General features: G+C 30.1%; 2 protein-coding genes and 1 long non-coding RNA gene across 4 annotated transcripts in view; 1 reads left to right on the top strand and 2 right to left on the bottom strand.

The window, feature by feature from the left end:
- The window catches only part of LOC113521135 (putative inorganic phosphate cotransporter), a 28,822-nt gene extending 26,751 nt beyond the window's left edge, over positions 1-2,071 (bottom strand). Inside the window, exon 1 of the mRNA XM_052903369.1 lies at positions 1,909-2,071. The gene's annotated coding sequence lies outside the window, so the exon portion shown is untranslated. The remainder of the gene's footprint in view (positions 1-1,908) is intronic.
- The window catches only part of LOC128202574 (uncharacterized), a 124,874-nt gene that overhangs the window by 35,057 nt on the left and 68,525 nt on the right, over positions 1-21,292 (top strand). The window contains exon 2 of the long non-coding RNA XR_008253867.1: positions 7,779-7,808. This is a non-coding gene — a long non-coding RNA (uncharacterized LOC128202574). The remainder of the gene's footprint in view (positions 1-7,778; positions 7,809-21,292) is intronic.
- LOC113513119 (putative inorganic phosphate cotransporter) lies at positions 7,278-19,444 on the bottom strand. 2 transcript variants are annotated; one of them, XM_031909520.2, is made up of 9 exons: positions 19,258-19,444; positions 17,293-17,380; positions 16,228-16,433; positions 14,883-15,122; positions 13,839-14,048; positions 13,305-13,472; positions 12,472-12,688; positions 11,465-11,703; positions 7,278-7,539 (listed from the first exon to the last, which is right to left on the bottom strand). In XM_031909520.2, the coding sequence occupies exons 2-9, from the start codon at positions 17,327-17,329 to the stop codon at positions 7,309-7,311; spliced, it is 1,548 nt and encodes a 515-aa protein (XP_031765380.1). In that variant the 5' UTR covers positions 17,330-17,380; positions 19,258-19,444; the 3' UTR covers positions 7,278-7,308. The 2 variants fall into 2 exon arrangements, with proteins under 2 accessions (XP_031765380.1, XP_052759326.1); XM_052903366.1 differs by lacking the exon at positions 19,258-19,444 and having other exon boundaries at positions 17,293-17,511.

The following is a 21,292-nucleotide window of genomic DNA, read 5'->3' as shown; positions in this document are numbered from 1 at the left end:
AAAAAATATGTTCGCAAATAGGTAACAATTAACATTTTGTGCGTTAAGCATCTTACGTCTAACTTTGATAAAAGTTAATGAATCACTATTAATTTCATGATTCGTAAATACTGTAATCGAAATGTCGCAATCAATTTCGTATTTGAGAATTCAATTATTAAAGAAATAATATCAATGATTTACTGCTGAACAATATAAAAACGTCAATGTCGACACGTGTTATGTATGAAATATTAACTATTTCCCGCAGCTTTGCCCACCTAAATCAATATATAAAAAAACCTATTTAATGTCATGTCTAAAAAAGAAGTCAATTATCACTCTCCATCAATGGACCATTAAAAAATCTTGATTCCATTAATAATGACATCTTATTTGCTTTGAATTTACGATTAAGTTACTTTGCTACATTAAATTAAATTAAATAATTACTACAATAAATTGACTTTGAATTGACTTTATACTTCATGCAAAGAAATAATTGTGTTTATTTTTATAATAAAATATATATCAGTTTCACCATGCCAACACAATGTAACTATGATTCCTATTGATTTCTGAAGCCTATAATTATAGCCTCTATGTCATTATAACCATGCAATTTCCTATTTCCCATTATATGGGGTAACCATAGCGTATTCTCCTTTATCTTTGCTCAATAACAATATATATCCTACAATAGTGTCATGTTATTTATGTATGTAAACGGAGATCGTTACTAAATTTTATAACTATATCAGAAACTATTTTTTTTTAATTCGGGGTTAATGTGTAATGAAAGGATTTGTGACATGGTATGACATTTTCATCTATGATATATATAAACAATAACATGGATAAAAATTTGTATTAACTTGTTTAAAACATTATGATTGCATTTATTTTAATTTCATCTTGTCATTAATAAATCTTTGTTCTTGAAAATAGAATATTGACTTAATTAACTTAAATATTTTGAAGCGACTGTTTAACTTTATGACCATTTATTTACCTTACTTATCAAAATATCAACAGATATGGCAACATTTACTAATTCATATACACTCAATACAATAGTTTCAATTTGCAATTCTATTATGTTATGTCTACAGTTTATTGTGTGGTTGGTATAAGATCTAAAATTTTTCTTTTATATCACTATATTATAGAAATTTGATATTAAAATGAAAAAAATATATACTTGGACTCACTATAGATCCATATCGGAATCTTTGAGGACAGCTGGCTGGCTTCAAATCCTATTTATTGCTACCTATGTTACTGCTTCTATTAAATATTTCCTATGGACTTGATTTTCGATTCTAGAAATTCTAGCTGCATCACATATGAGAGATACATAGATTGATCCGAACTTGAACCACATTATTTATAAGAACCATTAGCCACCTTATTATAAAACTAAAGTAAATATTGCTCAGTTTCCTGCATTTGAAAATCACTTTATTAGAGTTCAGCAAATTTGTAGAATTTAATTCCAAATCTCGTATAAATTAAAACTAGTAAATTACAAAATTAATTCATATAATACGAGACAGATAAAAATGTCATGTAAGGATTGCCTCTCTACTAATCAAGGTTACTGTGATATCATAATAAAAATATAAAAAAATACAAATACAGTACTATTATATTATTTACGTTGTACAAAATAAATCAGGAATAACGTTTTATATAAAATTTTTGCCAATTTGTTTTTATTATTTTATTGTATCTAGATACGACGAAAGTAATTTAATAGAGAAACTGTTAACCTCGAAAACAATTACGAATTTTATAATAATAAAAACGTTCGAAGAATGTAAAGGACATGCGAATTTAATATGTTAAAGATACATTCACTTTTAGCATTAAAATTTTATACAGGATAATTAAATACGCGTATTAAATTAAATTAAAAAAATTACTCACTATTAGGTGACGGTGACGTCCTAATTGTTTTTGCCTGTCACTATTTTTTATATTTTTTTATAAACTTCTTTATCACTAAACTAAAAAATACAAGTAATTCGACTCGCACGCGGGTGACTGTCGAGCCGCGAACGGTCGACTATCGATGCATGAACTGCGCGCGCACAATCTGACATCGTCCCGCTAAGGATGATTACAAATAGTTATAATAGAAGATAAATAGTATAGGATGAATAGTATTTCATTTTTACTATTATATATTATTAGGAATGTGAAAATAGGTTTGTTTGTTACTTAACGGGCTCATTGTTTAACAAATCGTTACGAATTTTGATATACACATAGTATCTTGGACAGAGAAGGACATAGACAGGTTACTTTTATCACGGTCACGCGATCAAAGTAGTCAACTCGCTTTACAATTGCTTTTTTGCATTTTTTTTAATAATAAAACGCTATTATTGTAGCAATTTTAGTAATAGTTCTTACTTGATACTTTTGATTAATTATACATAAATGTTAAGTATATGAACTCATTAAGATGTTAAAATCTCAATGAAATTATCTCAGAACTACTTCTGAATTTCTAAATAAAGAAATAAAATCGTTCAATTAATTAATAGACTAATGGAATATTATATATTGTTGACATGGTTAGGGCAGCTATTAATTTGTTTACATTTTCATTAAATTCTATGGAAACTATTTTATCATAATAAAATTAACTTTATTTATTTGACTATTATAGATACAATATATTCCAATTCTCATTAGCAATATAACTATTGTCTAAAAAATATTGCGTAAGGAATAAGATAAAATAATAAGGAAATGATATGCCTTCTGTCTATGTTGCAGCATTATAGTTTTTTTACATTATTATTATTTAATTGATGCATGAAAGAATAAAGAAATAGATAAATAAGTAAAGTAATAATAGTATATAAAAAGCAAATAAACACTCATTCATTTTGACATATCTAAAACTATAAAGATCACAAAGATACAGTCAATCATCATTCATATCAGCTATTAGCAACAGCGTTAACTAACCACTGGATAACATAGGCCTACGCTCTAAGGGGGATTTTGCCAGTAGTTGCTACGCGTAGCAGACGGGTTAGCAACCGCAGTTAGGCTTTTGGTGATGTTTTAACAGAAACGCTGCAGTCCATCCCTCAATCATTAAAATCCCTTATTCGCCTCTTACAACACCCACGTGAAACGATGGGGTTTTTTTTTTGATGGGTGAAAATGGTATGCTAACCCCGCCTGCGCTAACAGGATACGCTGGCGGAGCACCAGTGAAGGGTGATAGATGAGAATGAAAACAGGCCAGTTAGCCTATCATGATTAATTTTTCAGGAATTAACCATGATAGTTTCCAGGGAGAACCGCGAGAAGGTCGACCTGGTTGGGTATATTGCTAGCAATGGGATCCTCAGTCTCCATTACTAACAATCCCTTTCTCCCCCGAAACGATGGGGTGGTTCATTCTATGCCGGGACTACAAGGCAAAAAGATAAAGATATGCACATTGTTTATCATTATACCATCGCATTCGCTAAGAAAAAAGGCTGAAATTCTTCCAATATAATAATAATAAATTATTATTATGTATTTTTGTGAAATTTAAAAAATAATAATTATTTTAAATGTAATATTTTCTATGTCATTAAATAATATTTTTAATCTAAACGAGTCGGAACGTCTCGAAATTCTTATAAGCTCGGTCAGGGTCAATTCGAGTGCAACACGCTCCATTGGCGACTGACATAATGAGTTAGGCAATTCATAAAAAGAATCGCAAACGTTCCTTTATACATAAATGCTAACAAGAGATTTTTGCACTATTCGTATAGTGCTGGTTTCAGTTCTTGGTCCGATCTCGGTCTGGTACAATGTTATTAAAAAAACAATGTGTACTCATTACTATACTACAGTCCAGTCCAGTTCCATTCCAGTCTCGATCAATCTCAAAATGTTTCTACTTTACCTGACCGAGGGGAGATTGAGAACGAATCGAGATCGGAATTAAAGTATGAATCTAGCCTAAAGCAGTTCAATCCGGTTCCATAACAAAAGAATGAATCGTAAAATATGTATTTCGTTATCATCTAGTATAATCCAGTACTCGAATGTGAAGTAATGTCCTACTCACATCGTATTTTTTTATTATTTTATTGTGTATCTTGTATTGTATATCTATTATTTTATTCCATTTCTAATTTATTACGATTAACTACTTTTCATCAGGTGTGCTATCGCATTGTTTGCCATCCTTAGTTTTTTTTCTTTATAGTGGCAAACAAGTACAGGGCCGTTTAAAACAGCAGTAAACGGTATTACTGTAGTCTATAGACACCTATAACATTAAGGATTTTACTTGCTAACTCTTAAGAAACCTTAATACGTCCTTTTTGAAGTAAAAAATGTACCAAATTACAATAATCATAAGACTCACGCAGACGATAAACATATTGTCCGACGACAAAATTTTGCATTGCGTAAGTTGTTTACTTACACGACACGTGTGCATTGTAACATGCATTTTAGGCGATTTATTAAGACAGGATAAGTGTAGACCGAACATTAACTCTTGTCAGATTTAAAACCTTGGAAAAATAAAACTATATAAATGCATAAAAAGAAAATTTATCCAATGAAAATCTACCTCATACATGAACTAAATCGTCTTTCGTAAGCCTATTTTAACTATTGTTTTTGTTACTATATTTTAAACTAACTGTATCTTGCAACATTGCTCGTGGTCATATCGAGATGAATAACCTTCCTCAAGAGGGGGGCAAGGGATTGTTAATAATGGAGACTGAGAATCCTATTGCTAGCAATATACCCAACCAGGTCGACCTCCTTGTGGTTCTCCCTGGAAACTATCATGGTTAATTCCTGATGAATTCATCATGATGGGCTAACTAGCCTGTTTTCATTCTCATCTATCACCCTTCAGTAGTGCTCCGCCAGCGAATCCCGTTAGCGCAGGCGGAGTTACCATACCATTTTCACCCATCAAAAAAAACCTTCCTCAAGAAAGGAGCGCTCAATGCAAAAAGAATTTTTCAAATCCGACTGGTAGTTCTAGAGATTAGCACGATAAACAAAGTTTTTCGCTTCATTATATTAATTTAAATTAAAAAGTTTTGGTTTTTCCTTGAGACTACAGTATAGGGTTTTTAAAAAGGGGCATATTAAAAATTCGTCAGGGTCGACGACACTCGCGTGACACCCCTAGTGTTGCAGGCGTCCATAGACTACAGAAACTGTTTACCATCAAACGAGCTGTATACTTCTTTGCTACGTTCGTGATATAAAAAAAATTGAATAAGAAAAAAAATATTGCTAATTATACATTTTGAAATAACGCTAAATCCATCTTTGCAAGTGAGAACCCTTGTTATGAATTATGCTTCTGATTCGAAGAAACATTTCGACAATTTTTTTACTTACACTCAAAATCTAATATAAGTGTTCTTACTTACATGTATAAGTGTACTTACTATGAAATATGAATTTCACACAAAGTGCGGATTATTTTCAATATCAATAGAACTACGCAGAGCGGTTTGAAGTAAATTAGACTCGGTAGTATGAATGGTATATTCAATCAGATGCATATATTACGGACAGATATCTATTTACTATGTGTAGATAACTCAGAATCTGAATAATAATGTTTAGAATTGCGTACAAACTGCTATGTATGCATCGTCACAGACTATGATACTAGGCATCGTTAATCATAATGGGTATACTAACTCAAAACCTATTACTAACTACGTATTACTTTATAATTAAATAGGTATATAGAATACCTATAATATCATTAATATATTATATTTATGTGTATGTACATATATTATCACCATAATATATATGTATTTTGTATATATTTATAATATTATTTCTTACTATTAAAAGGCCCCGCGATTGATCACGTTCTCACCTGACGGAAAGCGATGATGTGATTTATAATGGGCCAACGAATATCCTATTCATATTTGCCTTAAATTAGTGCCGATTGTATTTGGATGGAAAAACATAAGCTAGGAGAGAAATCCACTCCTTGGCCGTACGCATGATAAAGGAAAACGCGAAGTGCTTTATACGTATAAATGGTATATCTACGACGCAAAGGTGGAGATTATCGCCTCATCTGGTCGTCTGATGTCGAAAAGGTGAAAGAAGAATCAGGTCATGTAGTTCTTAAGCCCACTCTCCTAAATGTATCCTGTAGATAACAGCGAGTTGTGCAGTTTGCAACGGTGTTCTAGATTTTGCTATTTATTTTTATAATTATTATTATGCCAATTATAAAAAAAAATCGTAATATATATTCGCAACCAAACGCTTCTCTTTTTGGGAAATGCATGAACATAATTTGGTTTTTAGTTTAATCTAAATTATGCAACATCATTATTTATAAAAAGTAAAATTACTTACATAGTAAAAATTTTATAATATATCGGCGTGTCATTTACCTTAAATTAAGAAATTAAATAAAATTTTTATTTATTTAAACATGATATTTTATGTAAATTCAGAATAAGTCTAAAAAATATATCAACATACCATTTTTTAATAGTATTCATAAAACTGCTATTACTAGATACAGATCAAATTTACCTACCATTAAGGCATAAAAATTTAAATAAAAAAATTTCATGCCATATAGAATTAGATTCCGAATTTAAAAATTATCAATGGATCAACTGGTAAACTGCTTTTGAATACCTAAAGCTGTTTATAAACGATACGGTTTATAAAACTGATCAGTTAATCTGATATCTCCGCTTATTAGTTAGACTGATGTCCTAACTAATCCCTATTGACATGCTAATTAACAATAATCAGCTCCACCGATCGTGTGCCAAATCGTGTCATTAGTAGACAGTATAATACGATAAACATACATTATTATCCATGTATATTATTTACAAACACATTCGACACATACGTTACTTCACCATCATATGCATTAATAAAATAAAATACCTCTACATTTTATATTCTGAAACTAAACAAAGCTTACATTGAAATGGGGTTTGATTTTCAACTCGAATTATAAAGATAGTGTGTTTTAATTTATTCTAATTTCTTGTAAATATTACAATATGTATAATGTACCTAACATTATATATACAATAGTAGTGACCACAAGCAACAAACAACAATTCTTAATCTATGATTATATATACCACTCGAAATAAAGTACGTTATAATTCCCAACTCGTATAAGATTAGACGTAGGCCTCCACTTGGAAAGGATAATCCCTACAATAAAAACGGATATTGTGCAAAAAGCCATATTAGTGGGTAATAATAACAAAAACTATATAACAAAGTAAATGTTTTTTTTTTTTTTGTATATATTTTTTATTCTCAATCATTTGTAACAGGCGAGTGATCGTGCTTTGGATAGACAACTTTTTTTTCTGTATCTAGAACTCGTTTTGTAAAAGGCCCATGCTTCCAGTTTGGCGGATATCCGTGCTTATCCACATCATCCCACCATTGCTGTTCACCGGAACCCCAAATAAGATATACGATATTAGTCACAACTAATACAGCGAATACCGTCCAAAATGCAATGCGCCATTGCTCGATAGTTTGCTGAAAAACATTTGAAATATATTAATAAATACAATATAGAATATTTCGTACATTTTCAAGCTAAAGGATGGCACAACTCATATCAATTATAGAAATTTTGAAAATATCGATTCTTAAATTGAAGTACTTAAGAATCGAATATAGGATCTTATGTACCCATAGTAAAGTGCTTAACACATCGTCACAAGTCCAATCATAATTATGGATTAATCAATAATTACTCTGTTGTTCTATTCCAGTAGGGGAGACCGAGGAAAACTGAACCAAAGGTAAGTTGAAACAATACAAATTTCTGGAAATCTAAAAGCACTAGCAAGTTGGTAACTTTGCTAATTTTATCCTCCTGCCACCCGCTCGGGTGCTCAGTATTCGTTCATGCACCATGATCGACGTTTACACCGCTATTAAATATCAGGTGAAAAAAATACATAAAAGTAAGTTTTCATCATAATAATATCTTTATCAAAATTTTTATTAATTAACTGTTTTAGCCTAAGTGTATTATGTTATTTGCCAGCTTATGAATCTAAGATTTAAACTGCAATAAAGATTTTGCATGACTGTGTAGTGTAACAAAGTTATATCAGCTCAAACCTAATGGCAGCCGACTTCTGTACCCTGGGAGAGTTGAAACAGCCTGTTTCAACTCACCTCGTTTGCATTTTGTTATGCATTGGTATTTTGTTTTGGTCATGCGACCAGCTTTAACAAAACTAACGTAGAATTGTTTTTTAAAAACTATACATCTGTGCTTGATAAACACCACTTGGACGCAAAGGACATCTGGAATGGTGAAGAATCTGGAATAACAACTGTCCAAAAATCAGATCGAGTCATTTCCAAACGAGGTTAAAAACAGGTCAGTGCCATGACCTCGACAAAAAGAGGCACTTTGGTCACCATCGCATTAGCTTGTAATGCAATAGGAAATTGCATTCCACCAATGTTTATAATCCCACGCAAGCGTTTTAATGATCATTGTATTCGTGATGGGCCATCTGGATCTATTGGAGTAGCCAACGGATCTGGATGGATCCAAGAAGATGATTTTTATTTATTTCTTGAACATTTTAAAAATTAAGTCCGGTCATTCTAAAGATATTGTAGTTCCGTTATTGCTGGACAACCATGCCTCACATACTGCTGTAAAGAACATTAATTTCTGTAAGGAAAATGGAATTGTTTTGTTAACATTTCCACCATATTGTACTCACAAACTTCAGCCCATGGATCGAGCTATCTTTGGCCCTATGAAAAAAGCTGTCAACAGGACATGTGATAACTGGATGCGCTCACACCCAGAAAAAGTTAATACAATATATAATATTTCAGGGATTGTAGAAATAAGCTAAATGAACAATGGATCCAGTGTATGGAGTGTAAGGCATGGGCACACCTGGAATGCACTGAAAGCAAAATATCTTATGTGTGCCATAACTATTTGTTTGACTAAGATTATTTTATTTTATTTTTTTTTTTTTCTATAAATTTCAGTGTATAATTATTTGCTATTTTTTTGTTTCTAAGATCTCAATATTGTAACTATGAGACTGATAGTACAAATTAAGAATAATTGTAACTTTAATATAACATTTACTTACAAATCTGTGTCTCTTAATAATGGATTGCTTCCAGATAATAATTGTTTCAACTCTCCTAGACCAGTGTTTCAATTTATCTCAGTAAGAGGGGAGTTGATACAAACTCACTAGTTGTCTTTAAGTCAACTTTTTATGGGTAAAAAAGAAATAGTAGCAGTTTTTGTCCTAAACATTTATTAGTTAGTTAAACAAGGTTTAATTTAGTATAATACAAGTTAATTTCTATCGCTTAATTAAAAAGTTATGGGTCTCAATATAAAAAATGGTTCAACTCTCCTCGGTCTCCCCTAATACATGTATTTTCAGACAATATAAAAAGCCTGAATTGTTCTTTTAAACATAAAAAAAAGAAATGTACGTAATTGTACAATGAAAAAATTCAATAAAAGATCGTTAGCACTGTAATGTTAATAAAAAAAAACAGAAGAAAGGTTGTTAAAAAATAGTTCTACAAACGCCTTTTACGTTTAAACGCCTATTATATTAACACGGTAGTATAATAGTCTTTTAATATTTTTGCATCATGTTTTCTGGTAGGCGCTTGATATATTATATTACTCGTATGTAGGGTCAAAATTAGGAAACTGTCTAATTAAAAATCTGTATTCTTGTACTGGCAATCACTTACAAACATTCGATTGGTAGTAAAGTTTTATGAGCCTCTCATGATACAGGTATCAACATTACATTTTTATAGATACATTAAATTAGTATTATATTATTAATTAAATAATAGATAAGCCATATCGTAGGATAAAACATAAATGCAATTCAGTATTTACCGAAAATATGAACATTGTGTCTAGACGATATATTTTTTAGTCATGTTCTACAACAGATGTTAACCAGTTAGAAATAAGTGCATAATTTGGTTGAATTTTTATATTTATATAGTTTTTTATTTGATAATGGATGATTAAGTCAATTAACAAATCATCGTGATGAATTCGCCAAAAACTAATTAAGATAGTTCCATATTGTTTGTAACAGAGCTAATTTCTAACAATATTCTCCCCTTCCTAGGCATAAATCTTGAAATATTTGTGTATTTGTGTATTTAATTGATTACATTCACCTACAGACGTCATAGGGTTAAATATATTTAATTTATTTAATGTATTTTTTTAAATAAAAAAATAAATCATATTTATATTATCAATATAAGTAAGTACAGTTTCTCGTGACACAAGATAAACACACATAAAATTATAAAACTCATTCTTATCTTACAAGTACAACGTTTCAAGCCATTAAAATAATCCAAACTAATAATTACTACTTATAATTGTGCCAGTGATAAATTTTTTTACTTAAATAATATAACTATTATTATAAAACCTAGCGTCTAATTAGTCTGCTATAGGAAAGAATACCTACGAAAGTAGAGAAAATAAATTGTAATAAAAAGAATACTTAAAAAAGTAAAAGTTTTTATTTCTCATCCGACTTTCAAAAGAATAAGGTTTATCATTCCACGATATTTTAGTATATACGTATATTATTTGATACCCTCGTCTTTATAGTCCAGTGTTGATCTCAAACTAATTATGTCAACATTCAAACCGATTAAAATTCATTACAAATCCGACATAGAAGAAATTTATATTAAAAAAGATTTAACTAAGATTTATGCAAAGTACCTGTTGCCCAAGGCTTTGCATACGTAGTATCGTGTCTCTCCTTTAAATTCTAATTAAATAAATATTATTATTATTATTATAAATGCAAATTTTCAAAAATACATCTTTAGCGATAATAAAAACCTGTGTTCCGCATTTCAGCATTCTGAACTTAATAGTTTCGGCTACGCTTTGATAAAATCAGTCATGACAAACAATTGTGTAAGTTGCCGCAATATAAAAAATACATAAAAATACAAACATATTAAGTATCTCTATCTTCGATATTGGTTTTAATCTGCAATTTTGTGTTTAGTTTGTATTACTATTACAATATCTCCTGCTGCATCTTTTCCAATACGATTTTGTTAATAGATACTAATTTTTTTTGTATCAATTCGTGACTATAGAAATTCATTTCCGTGCCTACACATTTTTCGGCTGACTTATTTAATGAGATTAGTACTTTGAAAGTAGTTTGCTCATCCATTAACACTAAAGTTCTAAGGCCAAAGTCCTTCCGTCCGTCCGTCACCTCTTTAAGTCACAAAAAATATATTACGAGTACTTTTTGTTAAACGTTTTACGCGTTGCAAAATTACAAAGAAATAAACAAAAAGTTCTAACCCACTATCATACACATTAAGATTAGGAAGGATTGTCAGAAAATAATATAAGTAAAATATCTTTTATGTGTTTACTTACGTCGGGCGTCAACAAGCCAACAAGATAAGGTGTTATTATCCCAGAGATAGCTGCTATGCCATTCACAAAGGCGGAACACGTGCCTGCATAGTTTGGAGCGATATCCATAGCATTGATTTTGACACTACTGTAGAATCCTCCCATAAAAGCCATGGAAGCGATGAACAAAATGACTGCCTCCAATCGATTACAACCTGAGTACGAGGCCAGAATAATAAAAACGGCCGGCACGGAAGACGCTGCAAAAAAACGTCCTTAGCTATGATGGAGTTAAAGGAAAAGTATTCAGTCGCCTGTATTGTTCTTTGAAACATTTTTTCCTGCAAAGCCTTTTGCGTGTGCAGTATTGACAATAATTACTATAAGGAATTTTAAAAAAGTAACAATTTTCCTTATATTTAGCAAAAACATCATGTATTATTAATTGATCTATTTTCAAATCATTATTTAGTGATTACTACGAATTTCAATAAGCAAATTTAACAATTAAAATAATCAGCTGTAGTAATACTCATAGACAACTATTCTGAAGGAAGTTTTTATTACATTTCGGGAAAAAACTCGACATTCAAACTCATGTCACTAACTTTAGTGATTTTGTCACTGTGATTAACGAAAAATACTAATTATTAATAGTGTAATAATTGTTCAGAATTGAAAAAGATATCACATAATCTACTTCCATAAAAGTACTGTATTAACAACCTCCAAAATTTTAGTCTCCTAAAATATCTCATGTTTCAAATAGTTTCAGTAGTATGATAAAAGAAGAATAATCATGTAAAAACTTATCAATCTCTATTTCATTCATTCGGTATCCAGATTAACCCAAACATTATCTATCTTTATAAATCTACAATTTATATTATTTACTATCTTCATTTCTTTTTAACTAACTCGTACCCTCAAGATTTTATAACTTCTCATTCAGATAGGATAAAATTTTGATAGATAAATGTGAATAATTCCAAAAATGCAAAACTAACTTATTTAGAAATAATACTTACATAATGTAGTATAAATCTTTCTACCATTACCAATACTGTGCCATTTTTTTCTGATACATAGATCGCATATACTTGCAAATATAAATGAACACACATACATAGCTATGTATGGAAGAGCTGACATCAGACCTGTCTCTTTTATATTAAATTTGAGCACATCTGAAAAGTATTTAGGTAAGTCTGTTATCATTGTAAAATACCCCCAGTCGTGGCCAACCTGAAATATATATTGAGAATATTAGTAAAATAAAAAAGGCAGTATAATAATAATAAGAGTCATATAATTACACCTGATCCTTAAACATGTGTTATTAAAGATCAAACAATAAAAGTCTAGAAGTGCATACTAGATTTTCAAGATTTGTTCAAATTTAAAGAAGGTCATTGCTTAAATTGACTCGAGCAACAAGCAAATTCGAGTATTCAATTCAATGTAATATTAACATTAATTATATATAGAGAGTAAGGTGACCTACTGATCAATTGATATGACAAAAGAGATCGTGGTCTTTAATAAATGAAAATGGAATAGTAACCCTTGCGTTTTGTGGTTTAAATTTCTAGAGTACCAGTAAGAGATCATAGATGAGGACGAAGTCAAGTCAGATGGCATCGTGACGTTTTCCCCAGAATTCATAAAAAATCATGATACTTTTTACAAGGAACTGTGTTAAGAGTTAACCAATGGCACCAGTAGCCCCCTTTACTGACAATGCAATTCTCCGAAAGTGATTGATGATAGAATGTTGTACTGATAGTAAAATTATTTGAGTACGTATTCAAATGTAAAGGAAGAGACTTTTGCAGTAGAACAATTTTAATTCAATACTTACAGCAGCCAATATAAGTACCCATAAAGGTGCAGACCTTAAAATAGCCTTGAAAGGTACAGGATTCAACTTCTTATGAAGCCCAGAAGCAGTAACGTTTGCATTCAAATACTCCCTTTCATCATCAGATATGAAAGGATGAGTATTTGGAGTATTGTAGCATAAAATAATCTGAAATGTATTTGCACAAATATTCATATATTTACACAACAACATTTGTCTTGATGGGTATACAAAAGAGAAACCAAATGTTAAATTCATGAAGACTGAATAACTTTATCTTACAATTGAAATTTTACTAAATCTATTTCCTATTAATAATACGACTGCTGGTTACATCTTGTATTATAAATTTGAAAGTGTACAAACATGTTTGAGTGATTATTATCTAAAAATGGTTAAAGGTAATTCATGCGAAATAAAGAAAGTTGTTCAGTTTCTTGAACACTGAGATTCAATTTGGTAAATTTAGACTACCAACACTGTGTAAAAACATAGTAAATTATCTAATAAATAATGAAAATAGATTTCTCTTACCCAAAACAGAAACCATAAGATTCCTAATGTGCCGAAAACATAAAAAACATTAGCCCAATCACCGCCATTTGCTAGAAGATGTCCTGAAATATAAGGGCCGAATATGTTTCCTATTTGTGCGCCGCCGAATATCATGGCACCGAACCTTGATCTTTCTGATGGAGGAACCCATCGGGCTAGCAGTAAAACGAATCCAGGAGTGACTGTACCCTACAAGATAATAATTGTAATTAATAATAACAAAAATATGATGCACATACATACAATACTCGGTATGATGTTTGGAATATTTGATAATACGAGTATATATCGATTAGAATGCGAATGCAAAAGATTTGAAAATTTTGTTCTATAGAAAAAATGAGAATCCTGATCCAATATTAGTAAGAATCTAACACCAGAGTAAAACCTATCAAGTACGTTAGCCCTATGTGTATTTGCCCAAAAAAATATCTATCGGAGAATACAGAGACAATATAGTTAAAAATACATCTTTAAATTCTTTAATATTTAGTACTTTTTCTTTTTTATAAGTAAGGGTAATAATGTCTTTTGCTAATTGGTGTCAGTCTTATTATTAATTATTCTTTTTTATGTCTTTCTCAATAATATATATCTCTGATAAATGTATTCACGATTTCTATAATATTATTGTTTTGTTATAATTAATTGTATTCATTAAAATAATTTAATAACAATCTACATACAAAAAATATATTGACTGTGTAATTTATCAATATAGACTAATTTAAAAGTATCTAAATAAATATAGATTCTTTTATGACACAATTATCCACTAAAAAAGAATTTTCTAATATTTCCACCGCAGTAAGAGATAGATAAATATAAACGATAAACAACATATTAATATAAAATTATATTATAAAAACAAAATATTTTTGTCTGTATGAACTTCTAAAAATACTTAACCGCTTATATAATCTTTAGAAAGCTGCATTATCAATGAGTAACATGGGTTGTATTTTATTAAATAAAAATTGTGAAGTCGGGACGATTTGCACATTGAAACTAATACTATTTTACCTCTCCAGCACCTTCAATAACCCTAATGATGAATAGGCCTGTTGCCCCACCAATGCCAACAGCGCATGGTGTGAGGATAGTTGCCAACGAAGTACACAGCAAACCTACTCCAACAGTCCATTTGCCTCCAAACTTCTCTGCTAGAATACCACCAGGCAAATGAGTAAGTACGTAACCATAGTAGAAAGCGCTGAGTAGAAATCCTTGCGTAGCTTCACTCCAATCGTAGCGTTCTCGACCCTGTAATTTATTTCATATTTGTATAGATTAATCTATTATCTACATGTTTCTTCTTTTAAATATTATCTGCAGTATCATCTATTGCATTTGAGGAATTGTATCTGTAATCATATCAGCCGTTAAATATCCACTGCCTCACCCACAAAGGGGATTATTCCAGTAATTGTCATGCTTGCAAGCAAGTTGGCAACCGCAGTTTGACTTTTAGTGATTTATGAGGAACGCTGCTGCCCATCCCTCGACCATTAAGTCCCCTTAGTCGCCTCTTACACTCACTGGAAAGGAATGGATGGCCCATTCTATACCGGGACCACATGGCAATGTATAATGGTAACGAGAAACTCAGAAAGATTTTTGTTAACCCATGAATTATTATCGATGTGAGAATAATTTATGGGGCATCTCATTAACGCATTCACCCAAAATTGACAGGGTATAGATACGACAAATTTCTTTGCTACTTGTCTAAAGGGAATATTTATAAATTAATAATTAAACATTTACAGACATTTTATTCACACGCTCGCTTTGATATCAAAGAGTAAAATGCGTGCAACTTCTTCAGTATGACCAAGATACATAGTAGCTTATAACCTTTTATGTGTGTGCCAAATATTATGATGATTTATTAAGCCACTATTGCGCAACAAACAAACAAATAAATAAACTTTCTTTCATATATATAATATTAATAAGCATTCGTATGTTGTTTCATGAAAGTTAAACACAAAATTAATATAGAAATAATGTAAGTTTTACTCATAATTTTATAGAGAATTTTGATTATTAATTATATTAAGACTACTACTATAAATACGACAATACTTGTTTGTCTGTCTGTTATCTTTTAACGCCTAAACTATCTAACCAATTTTGATAAAGTTTATTATTAAGATGGATTAAGTCTTGGAAAATTACTTAGTAAAAATACTTATAAAAAATAATATATTATAAGAAATACATAGGTTACATTTTCAAGAAATGAAATAAAAGATGGAAATTCATGCGGGAAATCAATTATAACTCAAGTAAAGGAAATAAAATGTAATTCTACTCGAAGTCGTGGGCATTAGGTAGTCTATGTAAATTTATACCTAAATCTTACCGCATAAACCATTGTGGTATTGCTAGTTGCACTATTATCGCTTACTGATACATCAGGGCACGTTTCACCAATTATATGTTCAGATGGCGGTGTATGTAATACCATTTGTGTTATTGTCATACTAAGGCATACTCGCATTGTAAAGGAATTTGCGAGAGCAAATAATCCCATAATACCCAAAACATATCGCTGTGGTATAAATAAAACTGCAAACAAAATAGAAACAGTAACCAAATTTAATTAGATAAATAATATTTAACAATGTTATATCCGTAATTTGTTTTGTGATGCCAAAAGTTTCGTACGTCATGCCGTTCTAATAAACATTATATCATTACGGAATCGTTGCCAAAGTTTAATACTCGTAATAAACAAATAATTTAAATACTACATTTTAAATTATTATTGCACCAAATTATACTTCGTTCTCTTCATGTAAAGAACACACACCCAATCTGGCAACGTTGCAGACTTCTTTAACTATTAGAATATTGAAAGTTTTGAAAATTCACTTAAGTGGAGCAACGTCTACATTTTTTTATGTTGCCCCGCTTCTTGAACACAAAAATAGATAATTTCTTTATCTATAAACTTCTCCTTTTTAAATTTACGGTATGTGGGTCCAACTTACACTTGACCGGTTTTGTTTGTTAATGTATAATTTGATACCATCATATTCTTATAAATCTATTTTGTTATTGGATGAAAATGGAATGGTAACCCCGCCTGCGCTAACGGGATACGCTGGCGGGGCACCAGTGAATGGTGATCGATGAGGATGAAAACAGGCCAGTTAACCAATCATGATGAATTCATCTGTAATTAATTATGATAGTTTCCAGGGGGAACCGCGAGGAGGTCAACCTGGTTGGGTATATTGCTAGCAATGGGATTCTCAGTCTCTATTACTAACAATCCCTTTCCTCCCTTATAAATCTATTGATATTTCAATACTGGACACTATGACATACATTAGTATTATTTATTATGTCTTTAATGGCATTACAATGTTGAACAAAATATATAAATGTTTATATAAATAAGAAATATTTAAAAAAATCTTACCTCTATTTAATATAAGTTTCCAACCTCTAAGCGTCATCGTATATTTCCATTTACTTTCACTTCTAAATGTTTATAACATCACTTTGACCTTAAAATTCACAAATAAAACAATTCAATGTCACTAAATTACTTTATATAAGTGAAATATATAAATATTTTAAGAAATAAGTATGACATCTGTGTCGCGTTTCGTACATGTGCTTATCATTGACAGATCTGATAGTGTTCTTAAATAAATATATTATTACAAAGATAACAATTACGAAATACTCTTCTTTGTATCCTTGGAATTAAGAGTATTAGATAATTTAAATACGAGTACTTTGAAAGAAACAAAAACAAATCTAATCGAAAGTAACCTTTTCGAGAAAAAAAAAATCTAAATAAAAAATATTATATATTTTAGTTCCTGATTGTCAATTGATTGTCAAAACGTTAGAATTTGTTTTTCCAAATTAGTACAGGATTTTCAAAATCAACACCACAGTTACAGATTTAAATAAATCGTAGCCACTTATATTATTGTAATGCACCTTAACTTTTCAGCTAAAATTCGATTTGGAGTTCGAGAATGAAATATAAATAAGATTGTATTCCACAAAAAACGACATCAATTGTGGTAAAACAATTATTTTAATTGAAAAACTAAACTACCAAACTGATTTTAAAAAAATATTATGAGACTAATCTGTAAGTAATTCCTTTTAGATAAAAAAATAATAATTTTCCAAATCGTTTGAGAGCTGACGGAATTATGAGGTAACAAATATCAAAAAAAAATATAACCGAATTGGGAACCTTCTTCTTTTTGATGTCAGTTTATAAAGGTTAGAAAGATTACATAAATTCAAATATGAGATGATAAGTAATTTTTTAAGTATTTCGTGTGCAAGTGGATTTGCACTATATACTATCTATAAATGACTTTTTAACATTATAAAACATATCCAGATGGAATTATGATAATTTTAGACAAATACTTTATTTAAACTAAGCACGTAGTTGTTTTCTAGACAAGTGGCAAATGAATCTAAAGGAGAAAATGAATGATTCCAATGACATATCTCTCGATATATTCATATGCTATTTGACTAAGAATTGCGTTTGATTAAAGATAAATGGATATAGAATTTTTTATTTTACATTATATATCATCATCATCATATTAAATTATCATCATATTTTAAATATAATTTGGTTAATTTATTGGTTAAATATTTTTTATATTTTATTTTATACATCGTGAATATAAGATAGACTCTAGGTCGAAAGTGTACTATGCTTGTAATAAAATAATTCTTATAAACTACGTAGGAAAACATATATAAAGATCTGTACCTCTTTCTAGATTATTATTTAATGTTAATGTTTATGGAATAGATATCTGAGAGCTAATATTTTTCTACACTCACATGGAAATTATAATAAAATTAACAAGAGTATTTATTTTTATATTCATTGAATAAAAAATAAGTAAAATACTTTATTTTTATTTTATTTACTTCGTAATGAAATGCAAGGTACATTTCACGTCATCTTATTGGCAAATATAGGTATGGCAGTGTAGGTCCTGGCATAGAATGGACCACCCCTTCCTTTCCCGTGGGTATCGTAAGAGGCGACTAAGGAAGCTTATGGTAGAAGGATGGGCAGCAGTGTCCCTGTCTAAACATATGTAAAAGCCTAACTGCGGTTGCCAACCCGCCTGCTAAGCGTGGCAACTACTGGCAAAACTCCCCTTATGGGGAAGGCTAATGTTCAGCAGTGGATAGTTAACGGCTAAAATAATTGTTTTACGATTTAGTTCTACTAGTAGAACAAAATGGACTAAAAGTAGTCCCTAGTTCTATTAGTAAAAGAAAACGAAGAGACTATATTAACTGACCAGGTACTAACTATCATTTATGACTTTATTGTTAAAAGTTTCATAAGTACATATACTCGTATGTTAACTGTAAAACTTACTTTTCATTTACGATTTCCCCTATTTTATTTAAGAATAAATTTTAACCAATTCATATATTTATGTACCCGTTTTATTAAAAATATACATTTTCTCACTCAGTAAAAATACAGATTATTATTCCTTATGGTTTACACGTAAATATGTAACAGGAAACGAACACTGTTCTTTATGAAGATGTATATTGTCAAAAGGTTAATTACCACGCTTCCTAAAATATGCGATTCCGTCGCGACTGGTGACGCGACTGTATTGGCTTTTGTCAACGCGTCAAAATATGCGTTCAACAACAAAAATATAAATTTCCAAGACAAAATATGAAACATTCTAAGAGTTAGAATTTAGCCGTAATTTTTACAAATAAATAAAAATATCGAATTTATTTGTTGACTTTTGGCGCATTAACGGCGCATGCACTGTGTTAATTAAAAAATTGTTAATTAAAAAGTCCATTACCTCTTGGAATAAATGATACCAGCGAGTGATGCTCTATAAATACCTTATTTATCATGATATACAAGTCATTATTATGCAAAACTTTTGTAAACATATATAGTTTACAATAAGACGCACTTGTTAACAACATGAAATGTTTTTGTTACAATTACAATGCTTTATAAAAACAATAAGATTCAGCCTATATAAATGTTATGTTACTAAGCTGTTTTAAACCTAATATTAACTAAATATACAAAAAGATTTTTTTCTTTCAGAAATTATTTTCTTTACACCGCAAAGTATTTAAAATAAAAAAAAATAATAGCCAGAATTCTTTATTTAAGTCCATTACTTTAAAGGGGACATGAAAAAATAACATTCTTGAAAAAGAAATTTTCTTTGGAAATTTTATTTTTTCTTAAATTAATTATTAATAAAAATATTATTTAAATATCATTTATGTATGAATAAAAATAAGTAAAAAAAATTGAAATAATATTTTTTTCAGATACAAAAACAATCAGTACAATGATTTTCTATGACTTTTTAAAAAAGATTTTTCTCCACAAAGTTATGCTGCTCAGCTTTCAAATTTAAGTAGTGTAAGGTGACGGTACGACAAATTTCAACGTGTACAGGTTGTAAATGACGAGTTTCGTGAAGGCCGTCCTATAATAGCGATTAATGAGGAAACCGTGACCATAATGAAGTGGTTAATTGAAGGAAACCGATGTATACCTGTGAGATGATTCGGGGACATCTGAAAATCGGTATGAATCAGGATCTAACAATTTTGCATACAGAATTAAGAATTAAGAAACTTTTTTGTCAGTACATTTCTCAAGAACTAACCCGGAACAAAAACGGGTTCATGTTAAATAATATTCAAAGATGTCGCTAATATTAACATGAATGTTCAACAGTTGCTAACATCGTCACAGTAGACAAAATCTGTATTTATTGCTTTGAACCAGAAAAACAAACCACAAACATGTGAATGGGTATTTGAAACTGAGAACAGACATACAAAATAGAGGTAGTCGAGCAACGTGTATAAAAAATGATAGCGTTGTTTTTTCCCCGTACGGGTCTCGTCTGCACAATTCTACTTGAGGCTCAATGGAGTGTTAATACTGAGTGGTATACCAGAGAGACGACAGAGAAGCAGCGTCTTCTTGCACAGCTAATAAAACAAAGACATTTTTATCCTCCGTAAAAGTCGAGATCATAACTCTTCCTTTCTCGCTTTCAATCAGCACGTGAAAAATATATTCTCGGAAGACCGGCCCTAATATTTTGAATAATGATTCGATCGAATAAAAAAAATATTTAAAATGTAAAGAAAAAGATTTTAAAAAACAGTAAATAAAATATTTTGATTTTGTATATTTTTTTAAACTTATACACTTAAGTAAGTACTATATAAAAATATTAATTAAGTCTTACGCCACCTACCCAATTCTATCTTCTTTTAAGCAAAGATTGTCTGTAAAAAATTGCCCTAGAGATAAGATTGCACTATTTTCCTTTATGTATATTTTTTATCTGTACTTGATGTAGGAATACATAGGTATTTCAATTGTATTTTCTAATTGTCAT

Source organism: Galleria mellonella, unplaced genomic scaffold, assembly GCF_026898425.1.
Source record: "Galleria mellonella isolate WM207_F2 unplaced genomic scaffold, CSIRO_AGI_GalMel_v1 utg139, whole genome shotgun sequence".
Lineage (NCBI taxonomy): Eukaryota > Metazoa > Arthropoda > Insecta > Lepidoptera > Pyralidae > Galleria > Galleria mellonella.
The sequence above is the reverse complement of the archived record's forward strand: the minus strand, read 5'-3'. Positions and strand labels throughout refer to the sequence as shown.

Coding starts and splice junctions, on each gene's coding strand:
- LOC113513119 (XM_031909520.2), bottom strand. CDS start 17,329: ATGACGCTTAGAGGTTGGAAACTTATATTAAATAGAG. Junction 16,434..17,292: donor GAAACTTATATTAAATAGAG/GTAAGATTTTTT, acceptor TTTTGTTTGCAG/TTTTATTTATACCACAGCGA. Junction 12,689..13,304: donor GGGTACTTATATTGGCTGCT/GTAAGTATTGAA, acceptor TATATATTTCAG/GTTGGCCACGACTGGGGGTA.